At 42.0% G+C, this 22786-nt stretch overlaps 1 protein-coding gene across 3 annotated transcripts in view; it reads right to left on the reverse strand.

Moving 5' to 3' along the window:
- CDK14 (cyclin dependent kinase 14) overlaps positions 1-22786 on the reverse strand; it is a 543410-nt gene that overhangs the window by 141553 nt on the left and 379071 nt on the right. For all 3 annotated transcript variants that reach the window (XM_045003530.1, XM_045003531.1, XM_045003532.1), the window contains one exon: positions 11446-11509. In XM_045003530.1, coding sequence (XP_044859465.1) covers positions 11446-11509 — 64 coding nt within the window. The remainder of the gene's footprint in view (positions 1-11445; positions 11510-22786) is intronic.

Consider the following 22786-nt stretch of genomic DNA (forward strand, 5'->3'; position numbering starts at 1 on the left):
CGTACACCAATTACAGCTTGGATCTTTCCTATCTGAATGTGTATGAAATCACACTGACTAAATCACTACATTTGGGGTGTGCACATTGTAACTGTCAAGATTGAAAATGTTTGTCACTGGGCTGAGTTAGATAATGATTCAGTAATTATGTGGGCCAGTTATAACTGGCAGCTACCCCATCCATATTATTAAGGGAAAACTGGCTACATGATAATTATTCAATTTTTTCAAACGGAGGTTAAAATAATTTTGGGTACTATACCTGCGCCCTTCAGTCCCCTCCAAAGTGGAGGTTGCTTACCTATCACTGGAGGTTCTTTGAGATGTGTGTTCCCTATCGGTATTCCACTGCGGGTTATGCATTTTCATCCTGGAGTCAGAGAATTTGAAAGTAGTGTCCATTGGTTCACACATGCACCCTGGTTTGCCTTGTGCTTCTGTCCCAGGTGATAAAGGGCAGGGCAAACAACTGCATCTTCAGTTCCTTCTCCGCCATGAATCTCTCAGATTCAAAGCAGAGAGAAAGGAGAGCAGAAAGTGGAATACAGATACATCTCAAAGAACTTCCAGTTGCAGGAAAGTAACCTCCCCCTCTTCGTCGAGTGATGGTCTCTACTGTATTCCCCTGAGGGTGATTAACAAGCAGCATCTAAGTTGGAGGTGGGAAAAACGGTCATGTGGCAAACCGCCGTGCCAACGGAGGCGTCCACCACTGAGACTTGCACCAAGGCGTAGCATATCATGAAGGTGTGTACAGAACTCCACATGGATACTCTACATAGGTCTATGAGAGGCACGTCATGAAGGGATGCCGTGGTCGTAGCTTGAGCTCTTGTGGAGTGAGCCCATACCCCTGTGTGGGGAGGTAGACTTGACAGCTGGTAGCGTAGTTTAATGCAGCAAGAAATCCATTTGGGAATTCTCTGGTGGAGATGGCCTGTCCCCTGCCACACAACATAGGGGACTTCTTAATTGGTTTCATTCTTTGCAGGTAGAAGGCCAGACCTCGGCGGATCTCGAGGGAATGGAGTAGACATTCTTCTGCAGATACACAAGATTTCAATAAGAAAACAGGAAAGTGAATGGATTGGTTAATGTGAAACTGGGAAACCACCTTTGGAAGAAATTTCAGGTGTAGAGGTAACAAAATTTTATCCTTGTGGAATACTGTGAATGGCACATCCACCATCATAGCGCCGAGTTCACTGACACTTCTTGCTGACGCGATAACAAGGAAGGTGACTTTCATGGAAAGGAGGGACCTGGAGCACAAAGCTAATAGATCAAAAGAGGGCTTCCACAGAGAGAACAAGATTCAGGTCCCATTGAGGCACAATCATTTGGAGGGGTGAGAAGGTTCTGAGAAGGCCTTTCCAAAATCTAGTGGTTAATGGGTTTGTAAAGACAGAGTAGCTTTCCATTGAATGGTGGAACGTGCTGATAGCTACCAGGTGGACTCTCAAAGTGCTGAGGGCAAGACCCGATGATTTTAAGGATAGGACATAGTCTACGATGAGAGGAATTGCCAGTGTTTCTGGTAAAACTCCTTTTTGTTGTGCCCAGGATGAAAAGCATCTCCACTTGGCCCGGTAGCATTGCCTAGTATTCTCCAAAACTGGAGAATAACAACTTCTTTTGCTAATAACATTCTGAATTTTGTTTCCCCCAAGGGGCTAGTGGGTGCCATGCATTCTCCGGGGTAACCCTTACACAAGTAAGACCCTTGTGCCAGGATCAGAACCACAGTTTGAGCCCCAGGTCTGGGCAAAAAAAATTGTCAAAATATGTCAACTTTAAGAAGAGCAGGGTTTTTTGGGATGTGGTGGGAAGGGTTGTATCTCAGGAACCCCTTCGTCAAATGATCCCTAATTTGGTCACAGACCAAACCCCGAGCCCCCATGAGTCAGACCAAATTTCAAGGCAATCCGAGTAACTGAATGGATTGTAGAGCAGTTAGAAGAGTCCTGGTTTAAACAGAAAACTGGTCTTAACTTTAACTATAGCAGAGCTAGTGCTCCGCTGCATGTGAGCACTCCCTAATCATGTGAACCCTCATTCTTAGATCTCCTGAGTTCTGAAGTTAGAATGGATAATAAATATCTACTTACTACCTGTAAATACCCAGTGATGAGCTCTGTAAATTGCTGACATTCTAGGAGGCCAAAGAAATTTATAAAAGCATTTAAACTGTAGCTCAATTCATCAACTAACCCTTCAAAAATCATTACCTATATTTGCTTGTGTGTTAACGGTAACTTTGTGAGACTCTAACAGTCTAAGCAACATTTAAGAGATGTCCTTTTTAATTACTGGATGTGGGTGTTGCTTCTCTCTCTATGAAAAACATCTGTGCCTCCATTCATACTAACCTCTAGTGATGATGGCTATGCATGCAAGGGAAAATTTAATTCCTCTCTTGTATAAGATTTTTTGTAACTAGTCCATAGCAACATGGATAGAAATGCTGGTACAGGAGTTTAGAATACTATGAAAAAATCATTACCTTGCAATTCTAACATCCCTGTGATAAATGGGGAGAGGGGAAGCTTCCTTTTATGGACACCCAGCCAGCCAGTAGCTATAAAATCCCTCTTAGTAGCTGTTCTCTAATTGCTCTACTGGTATGCACTGCGATGCATAGGTAAAAGGAAGTGAGTGGGCACCTGGCCAAAAGAGCCAATGGGAAGGCTAAAACTTTTAAACATTGAAACAAGACTCCCCTTTTGTCTGTCTGTCTGTTGTTCTTGGGGAGAGGCAGACAGGGAGCAGTTATGCTGTGAGAAGCTTAGGCCAGGTATGAAAAATCATCAGGTTCAGACCTAGAAACTACTCATCTAAAACCCCAGATATGTAAGTAGATCAGGAAATGTCCAGGAAGATGTGATTAGGTTTATCCCTTTTATTTCTTTATGACTTGTGGATTCCTCTGTGCTAATCCCAGGTGCTTTTGTTTTGCTTGTAACCTTTAAGATGGACCTCAAGAGAGCTATTCTTGATGCTTAATCCTTGTAGATTTTTTTTAATCTAGCAAAAACCTAAATTCCCAGACATATTTTCTTCTTTTTTTTAATTAATAAAATTTACCTTTTTTAAGAACAGAATTGGATTTTTGTGTCTTAAGAGGTTTGTGCAAATATTGTTTAATTAGCTGGTGGCAACAGCTGATTTCCTTTCCTTTGTTTTTCCTTTCTCGGCTCTTCCCCAGAGTGGGGGTGAAAGGCTTGAGGGTACCCCACAGGAAAGAATTCCCAAGTGTGCCTTCCTGGGTTCTCAAAAAGGTTTTGCACTTGGGTGGTGGCAGCATCTACCCATCCAAGGTCAGAGAAAAGCTGTAACCTTGGGAGTTTAATACAAGCCTGGAGTGGCCAGTATTAATTTTTAGAATCTTTGTGGGCCCCCACCTTCTGCACTCGAATGCCAGAGTGGGGCTTTAGCCTTGACAATCCCTTCTTCTAAAAATATAAAATATGTCTATAAATCAGAAGTCTCAACATCTAATCCAGTTTTCTAAACCATCAATTGCATCTTAAAATACCTCAGGAATCTTTAGTGATGGCTATATCATTTTGTGGGACATAAGCCGAGTATCCTAGAAAGAAATTAATGTAAAATTGAGCTCCTGCTTGTCACTGAAAATTGTTTGGTCATATTCAAGATACAGAAATGCAACCTCATTGTCTTATCAAGCAATGTTAAGGATGGTGCAACAGAACACTATTTTCTAGTCCCTCTAGTGAGCATAAATAAGAAATGCAATGTATATAAAATAGTTAGCCAGCACTGTATTACAATGTCACATTAAATTATTTTTAGAAGATGGTGCTGTCCTTCAGTAATGTTCACGTGCTTGCTTCCCCCATCAGGAGGCACAGATTCTTTTCTATGGCCGATCCTTCTATATCATGCTCCAGACAAGAAACTGTCAAATTAGTTGTAAGTGATTATACTACAGATGTTGTGGGCCCATCTGCACCAGTGGCAACCGGCCTCTCAGCAGTGCCAGCGGAAAGTGTAGTTGGCTGAACAGCAACAGCATGATCCAGTTTTGCAAACTCTTATTTTTTTCCTGTGAGTGCTAGGATTTCAGCTGGGTCTGGAGCCAGTATCACAATGACATTAGAATCTCCAGTCCTCTCATGAATTTCAGCCATGGCTGGGAGAATATTCCCTCTGATTGGCTGCCTTCCCCACTCTCCTGCCTCCTGGGGAAGGGCAGACAATCAGTGCAGTTGCAGGAGACAGACAGAGCTCTCTCTCCTACTCCTACTCCTGTCAGGAGCAGCAGGGGCTGCTCCCGCTATAGACAAACTAGGCAGCAGCAGCGGGTGGCAGGGGCTGCCATATGAAACCGCTGTGCCCCCCCCCCACCTGCTGAACCATGAGGTTTGGTTCCCCACCCCACCCCTAAGGGAGGCATGCTTCCCCAGCTGAGAACCTCTGTTCTAAGCAGTGGGATGGGGGCACACTGAAGTTTTCCCTAGGGAGGCAGATTGCCTTCAGCGGCCACTAAGGAGTGGACATCATTCTCCCTCCTCCCCGGTTCGCTTCTGGGAGCAGCAGGGCATCTCCCTCTCTGCAACGTCAAGCCTGGGAAGGGGCAGAAGGGGGTGAAGATCCCCTAGAGCTGCAGGAGAAGCAGAGGTGAGATAGGATGGGCGGAGCAGAACTGGTGTGGGAGCTAGAGCACAGCCAGATGGCAGGGAAGAATTAATGTGGGGACAGGATTAATTGGGGGGTGCAAAAAAGTGGGGGGGAAGGGGAGAGGGGTGACAGCTCCAGCAGTGGCCAAACCACCTTTCGCTATATATTGGGAGAACACACACACACCCAGGCGGGGGGATTAATGGGGTGCCAGAGAGGAGAGGGAAGGGGAATGAAAAAAAATAACGGACAAAAAACACAATATAATCTTAAAAAGCCCATAAACCTCATGATGGTTGGTTTGTTTGTTTGTTTTTGGGGGGGGCTGACTCCTGATTTTTGAACTTTTGGGGTTGGCAGCACTGTTGATCTGGTTAACTGCCCAGCAACTGCATTTTGAGGCATTAACCGAGACAGCAGGACTGGGGCCATTTCAAAAGGCTGATAAGAAAAAATAATAAAACTAGCTAGACGAGTCTCCAAGCAAAGTCCCTCGACTCACTAGTTAGGTCTGTGAATCCAGTAGAGAAGAGAGGCTGGAGTGAAAGGAAGGATTAGAGTTCAGACAGAATACCCAGTCTCTGGAACCAGAGACATAGGCCCAATTACTGATATTGCCTGAGAAGCTGGTAGTCTTCTCTGATCTGGCATCAGATGGAGGATTTCTTTCACTGCATCTGTGAGGATGGGATAAGCTCTGATAGAGCAGGAAATGCTACGACTCTGGATAGCGGCTCAATTTCAGATGAGATTTACAATAGTAAGTGATTAAAGCAGAATCCCATAAAGAATTTTATATACCCAATTCCTTGTGCCTCATACATATCTCTGACTGTTTCTGCATTTGGCCCACAAAAAATGATCAGCAAGACATATGGGCAACAAAATAGAATATTAAATTTAACATTGATAAATGTAAAGTAATGCAAATTGGAAAATAATATTCCCAATTATACACACCAAATGATGGTGTCTAAAGTAGCTGTTACTACTCAAGGAGGAGATTTTGGAGTCATTGTGGATAGTTCTCTTAAAACATCTGCTCAATGTGCAACAGCAGTCAAAAAAGTTAACTGAATATTGGGAACCATTAGGAAAGGGATAGATAATAAGACAGAAAATATCATAATGGCATTATATACATTCATAATACTCCCACACCTTTAATACTTAAAAATAGAGAAAGTACAGAGAAAGGCAACAAAAATGATTAGAGATATAGAGAAGCTTCCATATGAAGACAGATTAAAAATACTGAGACTGTTCATCTTAGAAAAGCGATGACTAAGGGGGAGATATGATAGAGGTCTGTAAAATGATTAATGGTGTGGAGAAAGTGAATAAGGAAGTGTTATTTACCCCTTCACATAACACAAGAACCAGTGGTCACCCAATGAAATTAATCCACAGCAAATTTAAAACTAACAGAGAAGTACTTCTTCACATGACACACAGTCCTCCCTGTGGAACTCTTTGCCAGGGGATGTTATGAAGGACAAAAATTTAACTAGGTTCAAAAAAAGAATTAGACAAGTTCATGGAGGATAGGTCCATCACTGGGGATTAGCCAAGATGGTAAGGGACACAACCCCATGCCCAGGATGTCCCTAAACTTCTGATGCCAGAAGCTGGGACTGTGTGACAAGGGATGGATCACTCACTAATTGCCCAGTTCTGTTCATTCCCTCTGAAGCATCTGGCACTGGCCACTGGGCTAGATGGACCATTATGGCCAGTATGGCCATTCTTATGTTCTTTTAGGAAGGAAAGACTCTATCCTGATCGCTGACCTACTTCTTTGGGGGCAGGTATAGATCAAAATACCTAGAACTGCTGTGTATTAAACCCCAATTGTCATTAGGTGGCCCCAAAACAAGTTGCCTGAAGCTTGCTAGTTTTTCTTCTACATCAGAGACAATCTGTGCCAGGAGAGAAGTTGTCTTAGTAGGGCCAATAGAAAAGCATTCGTCCAGCTATCAGCACATTCTCATAATAATAGAATAAACCAATTTGTATCAAAAGACAATCCCTCTCCATTCTACGCTGGTGGAAAGCCATTGCCTCAGCAATGTTCAAAATGTTTTCCTAGATGGGGTCATGCCATGAGATATTAGCAGACCAGACTTGCATTAAATTCTTTTTATAAAGGAAAAGATGAGTGGAAATAAAGGAATCTGCAGGAAGTGAGGGATATACCCATTTACTTAGTAACATTAGTTTTAACTTTAAAAAAAAGAAGGGAATACGTTCACATTTCACCTCAATGTAGCATGGATGTTTTTAAGGCAGCTGCTCTCTTTTGTACGTGGTGTATGGATGCTCTGGGAATAAACTACGCTTAAAGATTATTAAAATGAATATCCGTTAAAAACAGATACTGGACTAGATTACTAGATATGCCCATGCAGGGAAGTTAGGGGATGTCAGATGTGCCTCCCTGCCCCGCATGAGTTACCTATATGACAGGTCATACTGTGAGTGGGAAAGCAGCTTCTTTGGGGCTGCTACTCCCTCTCCCACTCAGTTGCAGAGGCAGAGGCAGACCCATGCCTCCATCCCCCCAAACACACGAGCCAGAACTACTGAGCTGACATGGAGGAGGAAGTAATTGGTCTGTTCCCGGGCAACACACCTACACATTGCCCCTTACTCAGGCCTTCTGGCAAAGCCATAAGCTAGTCCATAGTAAATACTTATGCACCAACCCAGATTTCGTTAGGTCACTGTCATCATTTACTATACGTTTGTACAGTGCTCAGCACCATGGAGTCCCCAAATGCTCAAGACTTCTAGGCTCTACTCCAATGATAATAATAAATAATAATAATAATAATAATAATAATAGATTTACTTTAATTTTTGTTTTCATTTCCCTGAACATCTTGCTCATTTGAGCATGGATCATTTCTTTACAACAGTGCTCACACATGTCCCATGTTGGCTTACATAACGAGGCTGGAAGAGATGACATTTGAACACAGCACAGGGAGATTCTATAAGAGAATCAGGAGGGGAGGGATAGCTCAGTGGTTTGAGCATTGGCCTGCTAAACCCAGGGTTGTGAGTTCAATCCTTGAGGGGGCCACTTAGGGATCTGGGGTAAAAATTGGTCCTGCTAGTGAAGGTAGGGGGCTGGACTCAATAACCTTTCAAGGTCCCTTCCAGTTCTAGGAGATTGGCATATCTCCAATTATTACCTTAGGATTACAAAATTTTGGAACTGAGTTAGGAAGGCAGATCTCTCCCATTTGGTCTATTTTGTACGTTTAAAATTAAGTATTTAGACGAAAAACAGTGTTGAAAATCAACCCAGTAGGTGATTTACTAGATGGGATAGTAGTACTTGCAAACACAAACAGGATGGTTTTGGTGGAGGGCACGGCTGAGGAACAATAGGAGATGACACAGCAGACAACTTTCAAACTGCTTTAATGATATGGATGATACGGCGCTATCTCAAAGGAACAAAGGGATAGTGCATATCCTTTCATTGCAGATAAAATAGGCGGGAAAACCATCTATATTTGAGTTGCCTTCTTCAGGAGTGAAATAAATGATACAAATTTTTTACTTTCCCATTTACAGACTGAGAGAGACCCAGACACAAAAGAAGGTGGCTAATTTAGAGCTCTCTATGTTTGGCATAAGAAGTGGACTCATCATTCAGCCTGAGAGAAGTTTATTCACATTTTAGGATATCACTCTCTCACTACTGACCAATCTCAGCAGAATATCCCTGACATCATTGCTTTTGCTAACTTCAAGACATAAGCAATTAGGCCTATGGACACTGGAATGGAGACGCAGCAACCCAGAACATCGAAAGCAGTGTTTTTCAGATGTTACTTGTCTCTCCCTAGTAAAATGTGATTAGCTCCCTGAGGCAGGGACCATGTTTTACTGAATCACAGTGTAAAAAATTAGTTATCTACACCTAAATGCAGACAACAAATAAAATGAAATTCTGTTTAAACTCTGCTTGGTTTTTTTTCAACTCCACAGATATTTAATTAAGTTGCCAGAATTTTTTTTTTTACTACAGTCACTATTTATTACTGATACCTTCTGCTCAAATTCCATTGTTTTATGCTTTTAAGCAGCTAAGCTTATAACATCAAAGTCTGCCTTGAGCGGATGCTAATGTTCTAATCATTAGTGCTCTTCTTGCACTTCTTTCCTTTCAAATAATTTGTTGTCCTTACTGTTTGCAACTGCTAAGCTTAAATTATAGTTCATATATTTATGTTTAGAAGGGGATGTTACTTTTTTAGGGCTCTACTCAACACACACAGAAATTTTGCCTGACTGTTCAGCACTCCTTAAACTGTTGGAAAAAGAAAATATATTCCATGCTTTCTATTTTTAAATACAATAAACTCATAAGTCTTGGACACAGATGGAATCAATTCAAATTTGGCAAGACCATTTCAGGTTCACTATATTGTACTCTGGGACTAAGGAAACAAAGAGACTAAGCCATTTCAAAATTATAAATCTGAGAAGCGTTAAAATAAAGCATTAACTTTGCTTCTGCTAGTACAAGGTTACTCAGGAACCAAGTTCACTCGCAAAATCTCCTATAGGGGTAATTCATCCAAGTGCAGAGGGTCCATCTAAGCACTACAGGAAGGGTAAGGAGCTGGTTGAGCAGCTGCAAAAGAGACTATGCAACTCCTGTGCTCTCCAGGGAGGTTTCCCTGAGGGCCACACACAAGTCAGCATGAGGGGCAGCTTTTTGGATAGTGAAAGGGCCATGTAATACATTCCTAACCAGAGCCAATGTCCCTAGCAGCCCGAAAAAGTGGTGTTATTCTAGCCCAGCCTGTAGGATGCAGTACTTGATATGACGCACGGCTTGCTTCATGCCCAACCCCTATGCTGTAGGTGTTGGATTTTGCTTCCCCAGTCATTCTGCATTTCACCAGCATAAAGCCCAGGCTTCATGCAGGTGAGGCAAATTTCATCCCTACTGTTGTATAAACCAAAACCTATGCATCTTTGTAACGTATTAGAAGGGCTTATTTCACATTTTCATCATTTTGCCAAGAATACCATGTGCACCAAGAGGGTGGAGAGGGCAAAGGGAGCTCTGAGCTAAGCATACACACGCAGCAAAAAGGGCCTTTTCCCCACGGGGAGGGGCAGAAGTCTCTCAACCCCCATGTAAGTGGATGGGAATTAAGAGTGCTCAGCACCTTGCAGCAACAGGCCCCATACAGATGAAAACCTTCATCAGCCAGGATAATGACAACTTTGGCTTGAAAATCTGCATACTTCATAGGGGTGGAGAAAGGCTGAAAGAACAAAGAGCACTCTATACACCCTTCCGGAAATGGGGAAAGTGTTGAGTGACCATTTACCATGTTGCATTTATCTTTTTTCCCTCATTACTGCATTTTTATGGTTGGTATGTGTTCAGAGTTGGCAAAATCCATACTCTGTAACAGAGGAAACAAAAACAAATCCAACACAATGGTCATTTTAAAAATAATATGCCTCTGTTACATTTCACTAAATGCCAGCTGTCAATTTATTTCCCAATGTCCCTTTGCAAAAACGGACAGAACAAACCCTCACTGCTTGATGCATTTCTAAGCCATTCTCTAAAGAGAAAGTTTCTTGACTGCCATCTACAGTTCAAAACATTTTATTTAACTCCATTTTTTTTTAGTGACAAAAATACAGCATCACCAAAGCCAAAAACATGTCCTGTTTTTCCACTTCCAATATCCCAGGGTATTAAACAACAAATCTCTTTGGAACTTTTCTGAAAATAGTGTTTTCTTTAATAACAATTAAATTTACACACAACTGTTTTTGCATTTTAGAGACAATCTTTTTTTTTAATCTAGAAAGTGTTAGGATAAAAGCCTTCCAGATTTATTAAATAGCTGTGTGCTATTATTGAAGGGTTCCTATAGTATTCTATAATAAGCAGCTGTACATCACCCTCTTTCTTTCCAGGTCTTTTGAATGACGTCAGCCCCAATCCTGCAAACTTGTTAACTTAATTATGACCTCACCTGAGTAGAATCTGGATTCCATTACAGAGCAGTAGACTTTGGTACCTACTTCCAGCCTAAATGGTGCAATTTATAGGTTAAATTTAAAAGAGAAGTCTACTTGTGGAACAGATAAAACATCATTTTGGTTGCATCCTGGCTTATAAGGGTTACCTACTGGTGTTTGCTTAGTAGCAAGGGAAACTTCCTAATGGTTAAACTCTATTCAACTATTCCAACAGTAGTAACAGAAGCACCATCAGTTTGGCCATTTAAAACTAGACTGCAGAAAGTGTTAGATAATACAGTATACTAAACAATGACAGACGAATAAGATGTGTTTCCGTCTTCAGCTTCCAGGATACCTTTTCCTATCACTTTGGTTCCCCCCTTCAGTACATTATAATTTATAAATATTGCACCTGTTGACTGGTAATACTGGCCTTAATCACCCTACCACTCACAGGAAACGTAAGATTGTTGTGCAACATGTTGTAGTTGTGCAAAATGTCATATTAATGTGCTACAAAGGGAAGTTATGGCTAAAAGTCAAAAGCCAACTAACATAGTCACATGTGAAATGCTAAAATGAATGCACTGCAGTATGCTTACAATGCATCCACTATCCTGCAAAACTATTCCGATTATTTTGGAACAATGTTGCAGAAGTCCATTAGGAAGTAAGTAAATGTGCTAAAACTTAGGAGCACTGTCTCAAACTCTTCTGGCAGCTAGCATATAAGATTTTTAATGTATTTTCTGGGAAAGAGTGAAATCTTGATAACTTGTTGTTTAAACCTACCTGGCTTGAAATGGGGTAAAGAATGGACTCCAGGCCACGTATCTTCATTTGGTGTTCCAAGTACCTGTTCGCGAAAGAAAAAAAGATCTCTTTAATTTTAGCGCTGGCAATACGTGGCTCTTATATAGAGCCATTCTTCCACAGAGCTCAAAGCACTTTACATTACAATCTGTACTTAAGCTTAATTAAGGAAGAAAAAAGTTAACTGACTTACCCACTGTCACACAGCAAGTCAGTGGCAAAGTCAGAAACCAGACACAGGAGCCCTGACTCCCAGTCTTTTACCCCTTGTCAGTAAATTGGACTATCACAGGGGTTCTCAAACTGTGGGTTGCGACGGGGGTTGCCAAGGCTGGTGTTGGCCCTTGGCCCCAGCAAGCTGGAAGCCCAAGCCCAACCACCCAGGGCTGAAGCCGAAGCCCAAGGTTACATGCTCCCCTGCCCAGAGCAGAAGCCCTTGGGCTTCCGCTTTGGCCCCTCCCCCCACCTCCGCCCAGGGCTGCGAGGCTCGGACGGCAGGGCTTGGGCAGGCTCGGTCTTCGGTCCCGCCTCCTGGGATCGGGTAGTAATTTTTGTTGTCAGAAGAGGTCACGCTGCAATGAAGTTTGAGAACCACTGGACTCTATCCGATGATACATATATTAAAACTGACATTTCACTGACAAACGTCAACTTATTTGTTCATCACAGAAAGCAGAAATGGCTCAGACTAGGCCTTTGAGCTCACTGGAAATTTAGATCTTTGTAATCCTGAACAAACTGAATGGGCATATACAATATAACTATTTTCAACTCCAAGAGCTTGCTAACTGCTACGTAGCATAGCAGATGTACACTAGGGGTTCTCAAACTGGGGATCGGGATCCTTCAGAGGGTCACGAGGTTATTACATGGGGGTCGTGAGCTGTCAGCCTCCACCCCAAACCCTGCTTTGCCTCCAGCATTTATAATGGTGTTAAATATATTAAAAAATGTTTTTAATTTATAAGGGAGTTGCACTCAGAGGCTTCCTATGTGAAAGGAGTCACCAGTACAAAAGTTTGAGAACCGCTCATGTACACAGATGGTGAACCAGACTCCTAAGAATGCAGTAGGAACCAGAACTTAAAACGACTGGCCTTAATTTTACATGAATTTAGTGCTCATAAAAACTGAAAGACTGTAGAAACAGCTACCCACAGAACAGCTTCTGCTTCTATTCTCTTCTGTGCCGGTTCTTATGCTGCCCTTATCATTATAATATCTGAGCATCTTCCACCAGCGCATTAAGTGATGTGACTTGCATGTGGTTTATTCTCACTCGCATGCTTTACCCAGGGGATTGTGCAGCAGCCCTCATCACTGCTACAGCACATATGTTTCACACACATTTTTCTGTACAAAATGAAACAGTTTCAGCACTACATATATCCTGAAATGTATGTCTTTTGCACGCACACAACCTGTTTCACCATTGCCTTGTGCAGTCATTTACACTAGTGCAAAGTGGGCGTGAAATGCTATCAAACCAGAATGGTAGCAATTTACATCTACTTTGCACTGATGTAAATGAATACAAAAGGTGCAAGGCAGCAATGAATTAAGATTACTCCCCCCGCCCCTTGTTAACATGGAGTAAACTCCACAGCATCTATGACACAATGTAAAGTATAAGCAGCAAAGAGTCTTGTGGCACCTTATAGACTAACAGACGTTTGGGAGCATGAGCTTTGGTGGGTGAATACCCACTTCATCGGATGCAGAATGTAAACTATTTCACCCTCTTAGTAAGAGCATCTCACTGCCAATGCAGCACCGCTGCAACCCTGGGGATTCAGCAGGAGAAAATTCTGAAGTAACACATTTTCCACGACATCAGAAACAATGTGCAATTTTTCACTCAACTTTGCTAATTCAGTCACTAAAAATTCTAGAACTTTTCATTTAGTTTTTGTGAAATTTTAACAGTGTCACTCATAAAAATTATACTAAAAATAGTAATCAATTCACAGGGTAAAATCTAACCCCATTTAAGTCAATAGGATTTATGTCATTGATTTCAGTGGGGATTTCACCCTACATCTTTAAGGCCAGAAGGGACCACTGTGTTAAATTAATTAAGTCAAAGCACAATTGTCCAGCCGACGGGCGTGGGGGGGAGGGGAGGGGATGAATGTGGTTTATTCTCTTAGAATACCTGGGAGTACCCAGGAACAAATTGTACAGTGCAGGAAGGAGACGATTTGGTTTTCAGGAGCCCCAAACCCTCTTCCTCAGCTCCCTGAAAGGGGGCTAAAAGGGGTTAGGAAAAGAACAGCTCCCCGCTGTACAAGAGATAGGAGCCCCAAACGCCCTTACTCTGCTTCCTTAAGGGATATTTTCCTTTAAATCCTTCTCCAATCCATTTTATCTGATAACTGTATCCTTTCCATACTGAGTATGTGCACTGGACATTAATCACAAATTTTATGTACTAAGTTGCAAAATTATAACCCAACCCGCTACATCACCCCCAATGGGTCCCAGACCAACATTCCGCCTTGGCCAATCTGAGGGTGAGGGACAAATTCCCTCCCACCCCCAAGGCAAAGGGCAACTGGCAGAATGCCTACAGCGGGTCAAGAGGGAACTCAGTCCTTTTGCCAAGTTCCGGGGTTGGCACTGGTAAATCAGGATCTCTCTACAGCTGCATGGGGTATAATCCCCCACTTCCAGTTAGCAGGAAGGGCAGTGCAGTGACCTTCTCACTTGGCCCCAACTGCTTCCTGCCCTTCTTGTCTATCCCTGTAAACTTTCCCCCTCCTCGCCACCCCTTGTAAGAAGTCCTTAAAGGGGCAACACCATTATCTTCCATCTAGCTGAACAAAGACCTCCATGCATGAAGGTTGCATTGAGCACAATGGCTGGGGCCTGGTTGAGAATCCCAGGCTCATCTTTTCTCCTCGATCTGTAAGGAGATGGGTAACAGGTAGGGCTGGGTAGTGGGGTATGTGTGTGGAGGCCGTAAGGTGATCAGACAGCAAGTGTGAAAAATCGGGACAGGGGGTGGAGGGTAATAGGAGCCTATATAAGAAAAAGCGCCAAATATTGGGACTGTCCCTATAAAATCGGGACATCTGGTCACCCTAGGAGGCCGAGGGACAATGTGGGAAGGCTTAAATTAAATGTTAACGCATCTGTTTTAAAAGGGTATTTGATTTTGGTGTAGTGGTGGGTCTGTTTTTAAAAGAGTGCCCAGGGTGCCTAATGCCTTGGGATGGATGACATTGTATTGTAGAATAGTTAAAAATTGAAATAGATGGTTAGGGAGGTAGCTTAAATTTTCATTTTGTACATTCTTAAATAATTGAGATTCCAATTTGTCGTTCGCAGTAACTACTTTCTACAGTAACATAGAATCTCAGGGTTGGAATGGACTTCAGGAGGTCATCTAGTCAAACCCCCTGCTCAAAGCAGGACTAATCCCCAGACAGACTTTTACTCCCTCAAAGATTGAGCTGACAACCCTGGGTGGGGTTAGCAGGCCAATGTTCAAATCACTGAGCTATCCCTCCCTCCATGACCAGTGGCTTTAAAATCTGATTTATAACAAACTGATCATTAAAAAATACCAATTAATATTATGTCTAGGGGCTACATTTATTAAAAATACTGAAAATTATCACTGGAATTTAAATTAATATTAGAAATCAGGTAAATGCATATGAATGAACATTCTACTTATGAAAAGTCAGTATCCAAAACTCATTCATAAATCTATCTCTAGCAGTTTTGTTCCTGAGCGTTCTTCTTAACTTCAGTACAAATGAGTGCAAGCAGTCATGTCTCAAAGCAAAAGCAAATCTGAGGAGGATTAATTCTAGCAGCCCTCTGTTTTATTGATTATTCAGGGAGGAGGTAGCGATAAAGAAATCACTGGTAAAAGAGTAAATAAGAAGTAAAGATGACGGTGAGAGCAGGCAATGAGCTCTTGCAACTCCAGGTGAGCAAAAAATGCTATAATGCAAATTAGAGGGGAACGAAAAGATCCCCTCTGAGTAACTTAAAAAAGATGCTGGTAGTTTCTTATAGCAGAGATGCTAAGCAGCATAGGAGGTTTCTTAGGTAGAACCTGGATTCTTATGACTATGACCAAGAACCCTCCTTCCCACCTGCACCTTCTGAGAAGAGCATGACCTTTCCTTCCCAAAGTGCACCTTGCTAGAGATATCCATGCCTTATCACCTTTAAACTGGATTACTGTAATGCGCTCTATTTGGGGTCACACACTGAGACCACTTGGAACTCAGCACACAGCTCCCAGTTTACTAAGTGCAATTGCACCCTGAAGGGCATTTCACATCTGTGCTTGAGGAACTGCACTGGCTGCTATCAAGTTTCTGTGTGGAATCGAAAGGGTTGTTTTAACCTACCTGTTTTAACCTTTATGGTGCGGGACCTGGTTGCCTGAGAGACTGCCTCTTTCCTTGTCTCTTTTGGCACAACTGAGATCAGCAGAGGCACTCAAGGTGGAGCCCCCTCAATGTAAAACAGAGGGAGCTGTTGGCAATGGGTCCTCATGAGAGGTCCTCACCTCTGGAATTCACTCCCCTCCCTTGGTGCAGCAGAACCACTTTTGTTAAGCTTGAAGGCAGGCTGCAAAGCCTCTCTTTTCTCTGAGGCATTAGGGGATGGGCTTGGCTGAGGAGATTTCATTTTTTTATAACTGCTATGAAAGGGTTTTAAAATCTTTTTTATTGTGTCTGCTATAATATATCTATGTATTGAGTGTTGGAATGGCCTGAGCAATCTGTGATGTTCACTATGAAAATTAAATTTATGTAAGGTCAACCAGAGCATTGGCAGGGGCCTGTGCATGTTAGTTTAGAGCTGAGGTTTCAGAATTCTGGCTCTGCTGCTGCTTTGCTTTCTGACCTTCAGCAAGTAACATAACCTATCTGTGCCTCAGTTTTCCTATCTGAGAAATGGATATGATAATACTTACCTACAAGCTGTGCTGCAAGCTTTAACTCTATGATTAATTATATTTAAAAAATCATCCAAGTTTGCTGAGTGATTTACAGCACAAACACAAAGGCATCACCCTTTTGCTGAAGAGTTTTCTAACTAAAAGGTGCTCCTTTTAGGTGGATGCATAGTGATCCGAACAAATACAGTAAACAAATAGAGCATTTAAAATGTGACAACTAGTGAAAATAAACAAAGGGGAGCAGGGAGCGAAGGGCAAGAGTAATAAGATCATATGACTACTCAGATATGATATGTACAGACATCCTGGTGATTGCATTAAAGTTGTATTTGTAGTTAATGTTTATAAAACATTTTCAATATTTCAAAACCAGTGTTTAATTCCAGTTTGAATAAGAGGTGCTGTGCATTAGAACTGTGGTTCATTCACAGCCTAACGTCCCCTTTCTTCTTTATTTTCATTACTCTTATTGACTGAAGGAGCGTGTGTGTGTATAGTGCTAAAGCAAGGGGTGAGAAGCCAGGAACTGCCCCTGATTCACTTGTGTCATAATCAAGTAAGTTTCATACAGTTCTTTGCAGAGCCATTTTCTTCTCTTGCCTCTAGCTCTGTATAATCAGTTCTTCTAACCAGCAACCATGCACTATAATTTTGTCATACCAGCAGAGGGAGCCAGTGGATTAAAAACAGATTTTTTTCCAGCTCTTCCAAGTGAAGCGGTAAGTGGGCTTGAAAACGTGGATTTTGCAGCACGCCTCAGCAATTCAATGAGCAACCCCTCCAAGTAACTGTATCAATAAAGGAAAATTATTCAGGACCTCTCAATAAGACACACTTACATTATCAGTATTTTATTAATTGTCCAATATTTGAGATGAGATTGATGTCCACTGTATATATATACACACTCTCCTTCAGTCAGTAGCAGCAATATAAAGAAAGAATGGCAAAATTAGGCTGTGAGTGAGCCACAGTTCTAGTGTCTAGCACCTTTTCTGCACTTTATAGGTAGAAATCAAAGCTAGTTCATGAAATCTGAAACCTAAAATCTTAGGGACCAGAATAAGAGAAACAAGGAAGTAACTTTGGTTTCCAAAACGACACAGGAACCAATACAAAAGGCTTTGCTGTCTGAGCACTTTTCACACTAACCTGTGACCAATTCCTCCCCTCACCTTCCTATTCATTTTCTGTCTGTATATTCTAATACACTCACAGCATCTGGGAGCCAGCTACAAAATAAGTTCTGCCCATAGTAGGACCCAAACTCTCTACATCACTTTTTCTGTTGTCAACAGTGACTCTTCTGCCAAAGACAACCGGGGTATTCCATCACTTAGGTTATTATTTATAGGGTGGCTGCACCTATTGGACACAATCAGAGATCAGGACCCCATTGTTCTATGAATGGTACAAAGAGACAGTGCTTGTCCCAAAGAGCTTACAGTCTAAACATACGAGAAAATACAACAGATAAAGACAAATGACCAACAAGGAGGACAAAGTAACAGTGAAACAATCCTATTTGGCATAATAAGGAGGAATAAACTCCCTGTCCACTGCCTAGGCATTACCAAGCATTTTGTAGGCATCACGTCAGGGATGGTTTAAAGAGGGATTTCTGTGGGAAAGCCAGTGCAATGCAGTAAGGGATATGGAAGTATTTATCTTAGCCAATTTACTGAAAAAGAGGGTACTGTAAAATGGCTGCATATTGTCCTTAGCAATGGCACATTCCACCTAGCTAATATGTTGTTAGCATGTTGAATGTAGGGGTCAGGCAGGGGAAATGCAGTTTTATCTCTAAGGGTATGTCTTCACTGCAGAGTTGATTCAGGCTTTTACACCAGTATTGGTCCTAATCCTCCTCCCATCCACACACCGGGGTTAGTAGCGCTCTCTAACCAGGCTAGCAGGCACAGCTGGGCATGTGGGTTCCAGCTTGTGTTCCACTTTGCAGCAAGAATCCAGACTAAAAATCACTTGAGTGGTGATAGTCCTCCAATGCCTTCTCACAATTAACTCTGTGTGTCCAGAAGGACAGACAAGTTCACCCACAATTCACTGGGAAGAATCGTGAAATGGCTCATCTTATGGCAGCACAAAGAACCAGCGGATGCACCCCTAGAGGTCTGAGTCGTGCAGGAAATTGTTTTCCTGTCCCAGGAAAATTTTCAAGATTTCAACCATTTTTCCCTTTCTGCATTTGAAAATGGACCTTTCAAATATTTTCTCACCCACCCACTCACCTAACAAAAAACAAACAAGCAAAACCAGACTCACCCCAGGAAAGCCAATAGCTCAGCGGTTCGGACACTCACCTGAGGCTTTTGCTGGTTCATACCAAGGACTTGAACCTGGGTATCCAATATGCCAAGTAAGTACCTTATCCAATGGACTATTGGCCCTTTGGGGTGGGGAGGGTGGGAGTTCGTAGTGCATGCGTCTGTGTCTGTCTGTGTCTCTCTCACTGAGAAGTTCCATCCCAATGAAAAGTTTGTCAAAACTGACACATTTCTGTGACAAGTTTTGGTTTCGGCGGTTCTACATTTTCTGATGAAAAAGGGTTCTGTCAACAAATTCCTAACCAGTTCTAGACCCAGTGCCACACATGGGCACCCAGCACCAGTGAGAACACAGCAACTTGGGTAGGGTTTTGAAGCATAGCTGCTCATACCCTGGGCTAGCTAATTGGGGTGCTGCGACCTGGGTGCTGATCACCCAGGCCAACTGCAGTGATGACTTATCCTAAGGGACGCTGGTCTTTATGCTCATGTTCGATACACCAATTTGAAGGAGTAAATTCCTGGTGTCCACTGTCATATTAAACTGCAGGCTCAGTAATAAAACACTTAAAATAGCTAAAGCACCTTGGGAAATAATGGGATTTTACTGTAACTGGTTTGACTTTTTGACTTGGAAAAGAAACTGCTGCTTTGCTTTTTTAAATTAGTTTTACAAAGACCTCACTAATGCACTCCCTGGTATCCAAGCCGACCTTTATTTTATGGTCATCAGAGCTTGTGAACAGCATCACATTTTCAACATGAGTCATACTGTCCTATATTTTCTTCAGAGAGCAAAAATTATTACATAATGTTGCATAATGGCCATTCTGGTAACACAGTTTGACTAGCTGATCTGGGTCCCTTGGAGTATGACCCTTGGCTCAATTCCTTCCCTCCAGCTCTTTCTGAAGTGGTGGAGTACCCAGTAATGGGCCAGCAGATTCACCTCAATTGCAGAATATACAAAGCTGTATCCTATTAAAAATAGAACTCTTAGAATACAGTGCTTTAATATCTGGATATGTACAACTTCCTTAATATTTGGTATAAGAATTCCTGGTATTCCTCAAGAAAGGCATTGGTTTGAGGTTGCCACCACCACCACAAAAAGACCATCCAGCCAGAAGCAGATCCAGAAGTTTGCAATGATAAGGCAGGAGTGTGAGCAAGACCAGAAGGCCAATGAGTTACACTTTGTTAAAGACAGGCTCTATGAACTCCTGGCTGTTTACTGTATTCTCTTTTAGACTCTTCATGTATTGGGTCAACTCTTGATGGATAAATATTAAAGCAAATCCATTCAAACAGTCCTCAGAGCAGATCAACATGTTTTGAACTAAGAGGTGTTTGAGAGGTTTTGTTTCCCCCCCCTCAAATAAATTGGACCTTTAAAAAAATGTGTGGGGAAAAACTGTCAAAAATTCATTCATTTTTCATTTAGAAAAATTTCATTTCATACTTTTATTTTTTCCAAAAATCATTAAGAAGATTTCAAATATGGTCTCCCCACTAGCTGATCCACCACACAGTACATCATGAGAATCCCTGGCTGTGGAGCATCATATAGGAGACAATGTCTGTCTGGACAACAAAACCAGAGAGGAGAATGGGAGCATGAGGCACCCGAACCGAACTCCCCTGAGGCACCACAGTGGCATTTCAAAATCATCTTTTTGTTTTCTTCTCATCTGAAGTTTTTTGGCGGGTCGTGTTTTGATAAAAAGTCGATATTTTCTGCAGGAAGCAGACATTTCACAAAATGTTTCATTTAGCTGAAAACTGGACAATTGTCAGCCAGTTCCTGCCTACTATCCCAGTGGAAGAGGAAGTCAAGCAGCACTCTGGCATCTGGGCAGGGGGGAGGGATTTAAAAGTGGGAAGAGGAGGGCCAGCAGTGCTGGCTTTTAAAACTCAGAAGCCTGATGAGATCCAGGAGCGCTCACCATTTTGTTTTCAGAGAAGGATTTTCCCAGTCAGAAAAGCTACTCTGACTGCCTGTAGATTGGTTGCTAAGGCTATGCCATACTACCGCGATAAGTCAACCTACACTATGCAACTCCAGCTACCTGAACAACATAGCTGGAGCTGACGTACCTTAGGTCGAGTTACCGCAGGGTCTACACCGTGGAGAGTAGAATCTCCTGTCCACTTACTTTACTCTTCTCATCAGAGGTAGACCACAGGGGTCAACTGGAGAGTGATCTGCAGTCGATTTGGTGGGTCTTTACTAGATCCACTAAATCGACCACTGGTGGCTCGATCTCAGAGCGTCGGTCCCAGCTGTAGTGTAGACCTGCCCTAAGCATAAGGCCATCAAATCCAGACTGACTTACAGCAAAAACTGCTCACGTGGCCTCCTCTTTTGCTGATGAAATTCCTTTCTGGTCTGCTGAGGAGAAGTTGTTTATTTGGTATCTTCTTGCCGTTCCTTCTGTGCAGAGAGGTCACTTGCCAAAACCTTTTCTGTTTACAGGGAAGGTAGTTGGAAGCTTTCAAAACCAGCCATCAACAAAGGAAGAAAGGACAACCTGACAAGGGGCAAAAATGGTTCTGCGGATCAAACTACTACAAAGTTCTTCTCAAGAGCGTTCACCCCGAGCGAAATAATCGCCACCTTCACCGTGGCTGCCAATTTCATTGTAGTGCCTGGCTTCCACTGTCAGTGAGCAGGAGAGGTATATAGCAATAGGTGACCATCAGCAGCTTTCTTCATCTTCACATTTAATCTTCTTTTGTAGAAAAAATTTAAAAAGAGATATAGTGACTATCAGAATATTGCACATATTGGCTCAAAGTCGGATGACTGAGAATTGCATCTATGCTTCCTTGTCTTATTCTGCAGGGCATGATGTATGGCAGTTAAGTGTCAGACTTAATATTCGAAAGAGAGAAAGAGAAATGGAATTGTCTTGATACCAGTCATTGTTTTCACACCAGGAGCTCGGCAGTTCAGTTTCCTTTAGGGGCAATAAATCTATAATTTTGCATTACACACTTCCACATCTATCAGCAATGGGGCAAACAAATTTTAGCTTTTGGAAGATACTAAATTTTCTGGGATTCCTACCTAGATTGGCAAATTGTATCAATTCCTTCTCTAAAATGGCAGTGTTCATCAGGTAAGGTTGCACCAACATATTTGAGGATACATACATATAGCCATTTATTTATTTGGACTTATACACAATGAAAGGAGCATCTGCCCGTTGTTCTAGCTGCCCACGAGATAACTTAAAATACAGTTATTAAAGCTTCACTGCACTGTAACTAATCTGCAGCAATTCCATACAATCTCTTACCAGCAAACTAACCAAATCAAAAGTGAAAATGAGAAAGGATCACTTAATGGCTAAGGCACAGGACTGGGACTGAGAAGATCTGTGTTCAATTCCCATTTCCGCCACAAACTTCCTGTACAATCTTGGGCAAGTCACTTATTCTCTCTGTACTTCAGTTCCTCATCTATGAAATAGGGATAACTACACTTCCTTTCTCTCGTCCTTGGTCTGTCTTTTGTTTACAGTGTAACTCTTTGGGGTAGCATCTGTCTCTTATTATGTGTATTTATAGCAACTAGCAGAGTGAGGTGTTGATCTCCTTTGAGGCCTCTAGATGCTACTGTAATACGTACAATAAAACAACAACAACTTCCCCCTCTTCTTTTCCAACCACTGACCTCCATCAAAATGTTCATCTCTTTTAAAAACAGGAAAGGAAAAGAGGTGAGAGAAGAGATTCCTTATATTAGAAATGCACAGACTAGAGACTCATTGCACTGGAATGAGATACGCTCATCCTGCAAATGAAAGAAACAAAAACAATCTTTGTGAAGAGCTGAGTCAAGATCGGAGACATTTAATTTAAATTCTTTTTTTTATTTATAAATCAGGTTCCTGTTATTGCTAGATTTATGTTTTTACACTATTCTATCCTGATAATTTGAACATTTACAACTGATATAAAATAACAGTGGAAACAAAAATCCAGCAGTCACCATTTCATCACATGCAGTAGGTAAATGTGCGACAGAATACACATTTCAATGTGAAGTTCAGACATTCAAAGCTAAACCACTGGGCACATTTAACTTAGAGCCCAGATTTAT

Source organism: Mauremys mutica, chromosome 2 (assembly GCF_020497125.1).
Source record: "Mauremys mutica isolate MM-2020 ecotype Southern chromosome 2, ASM2049712v1, whole genome shotgun sequence".
In the NCBI taxonomy this organism is placed as follows: Eukaryota; Metazoa; Chordata; order Testudines; family Geoemydidae; genus Mauremys; species Mauremys mutica.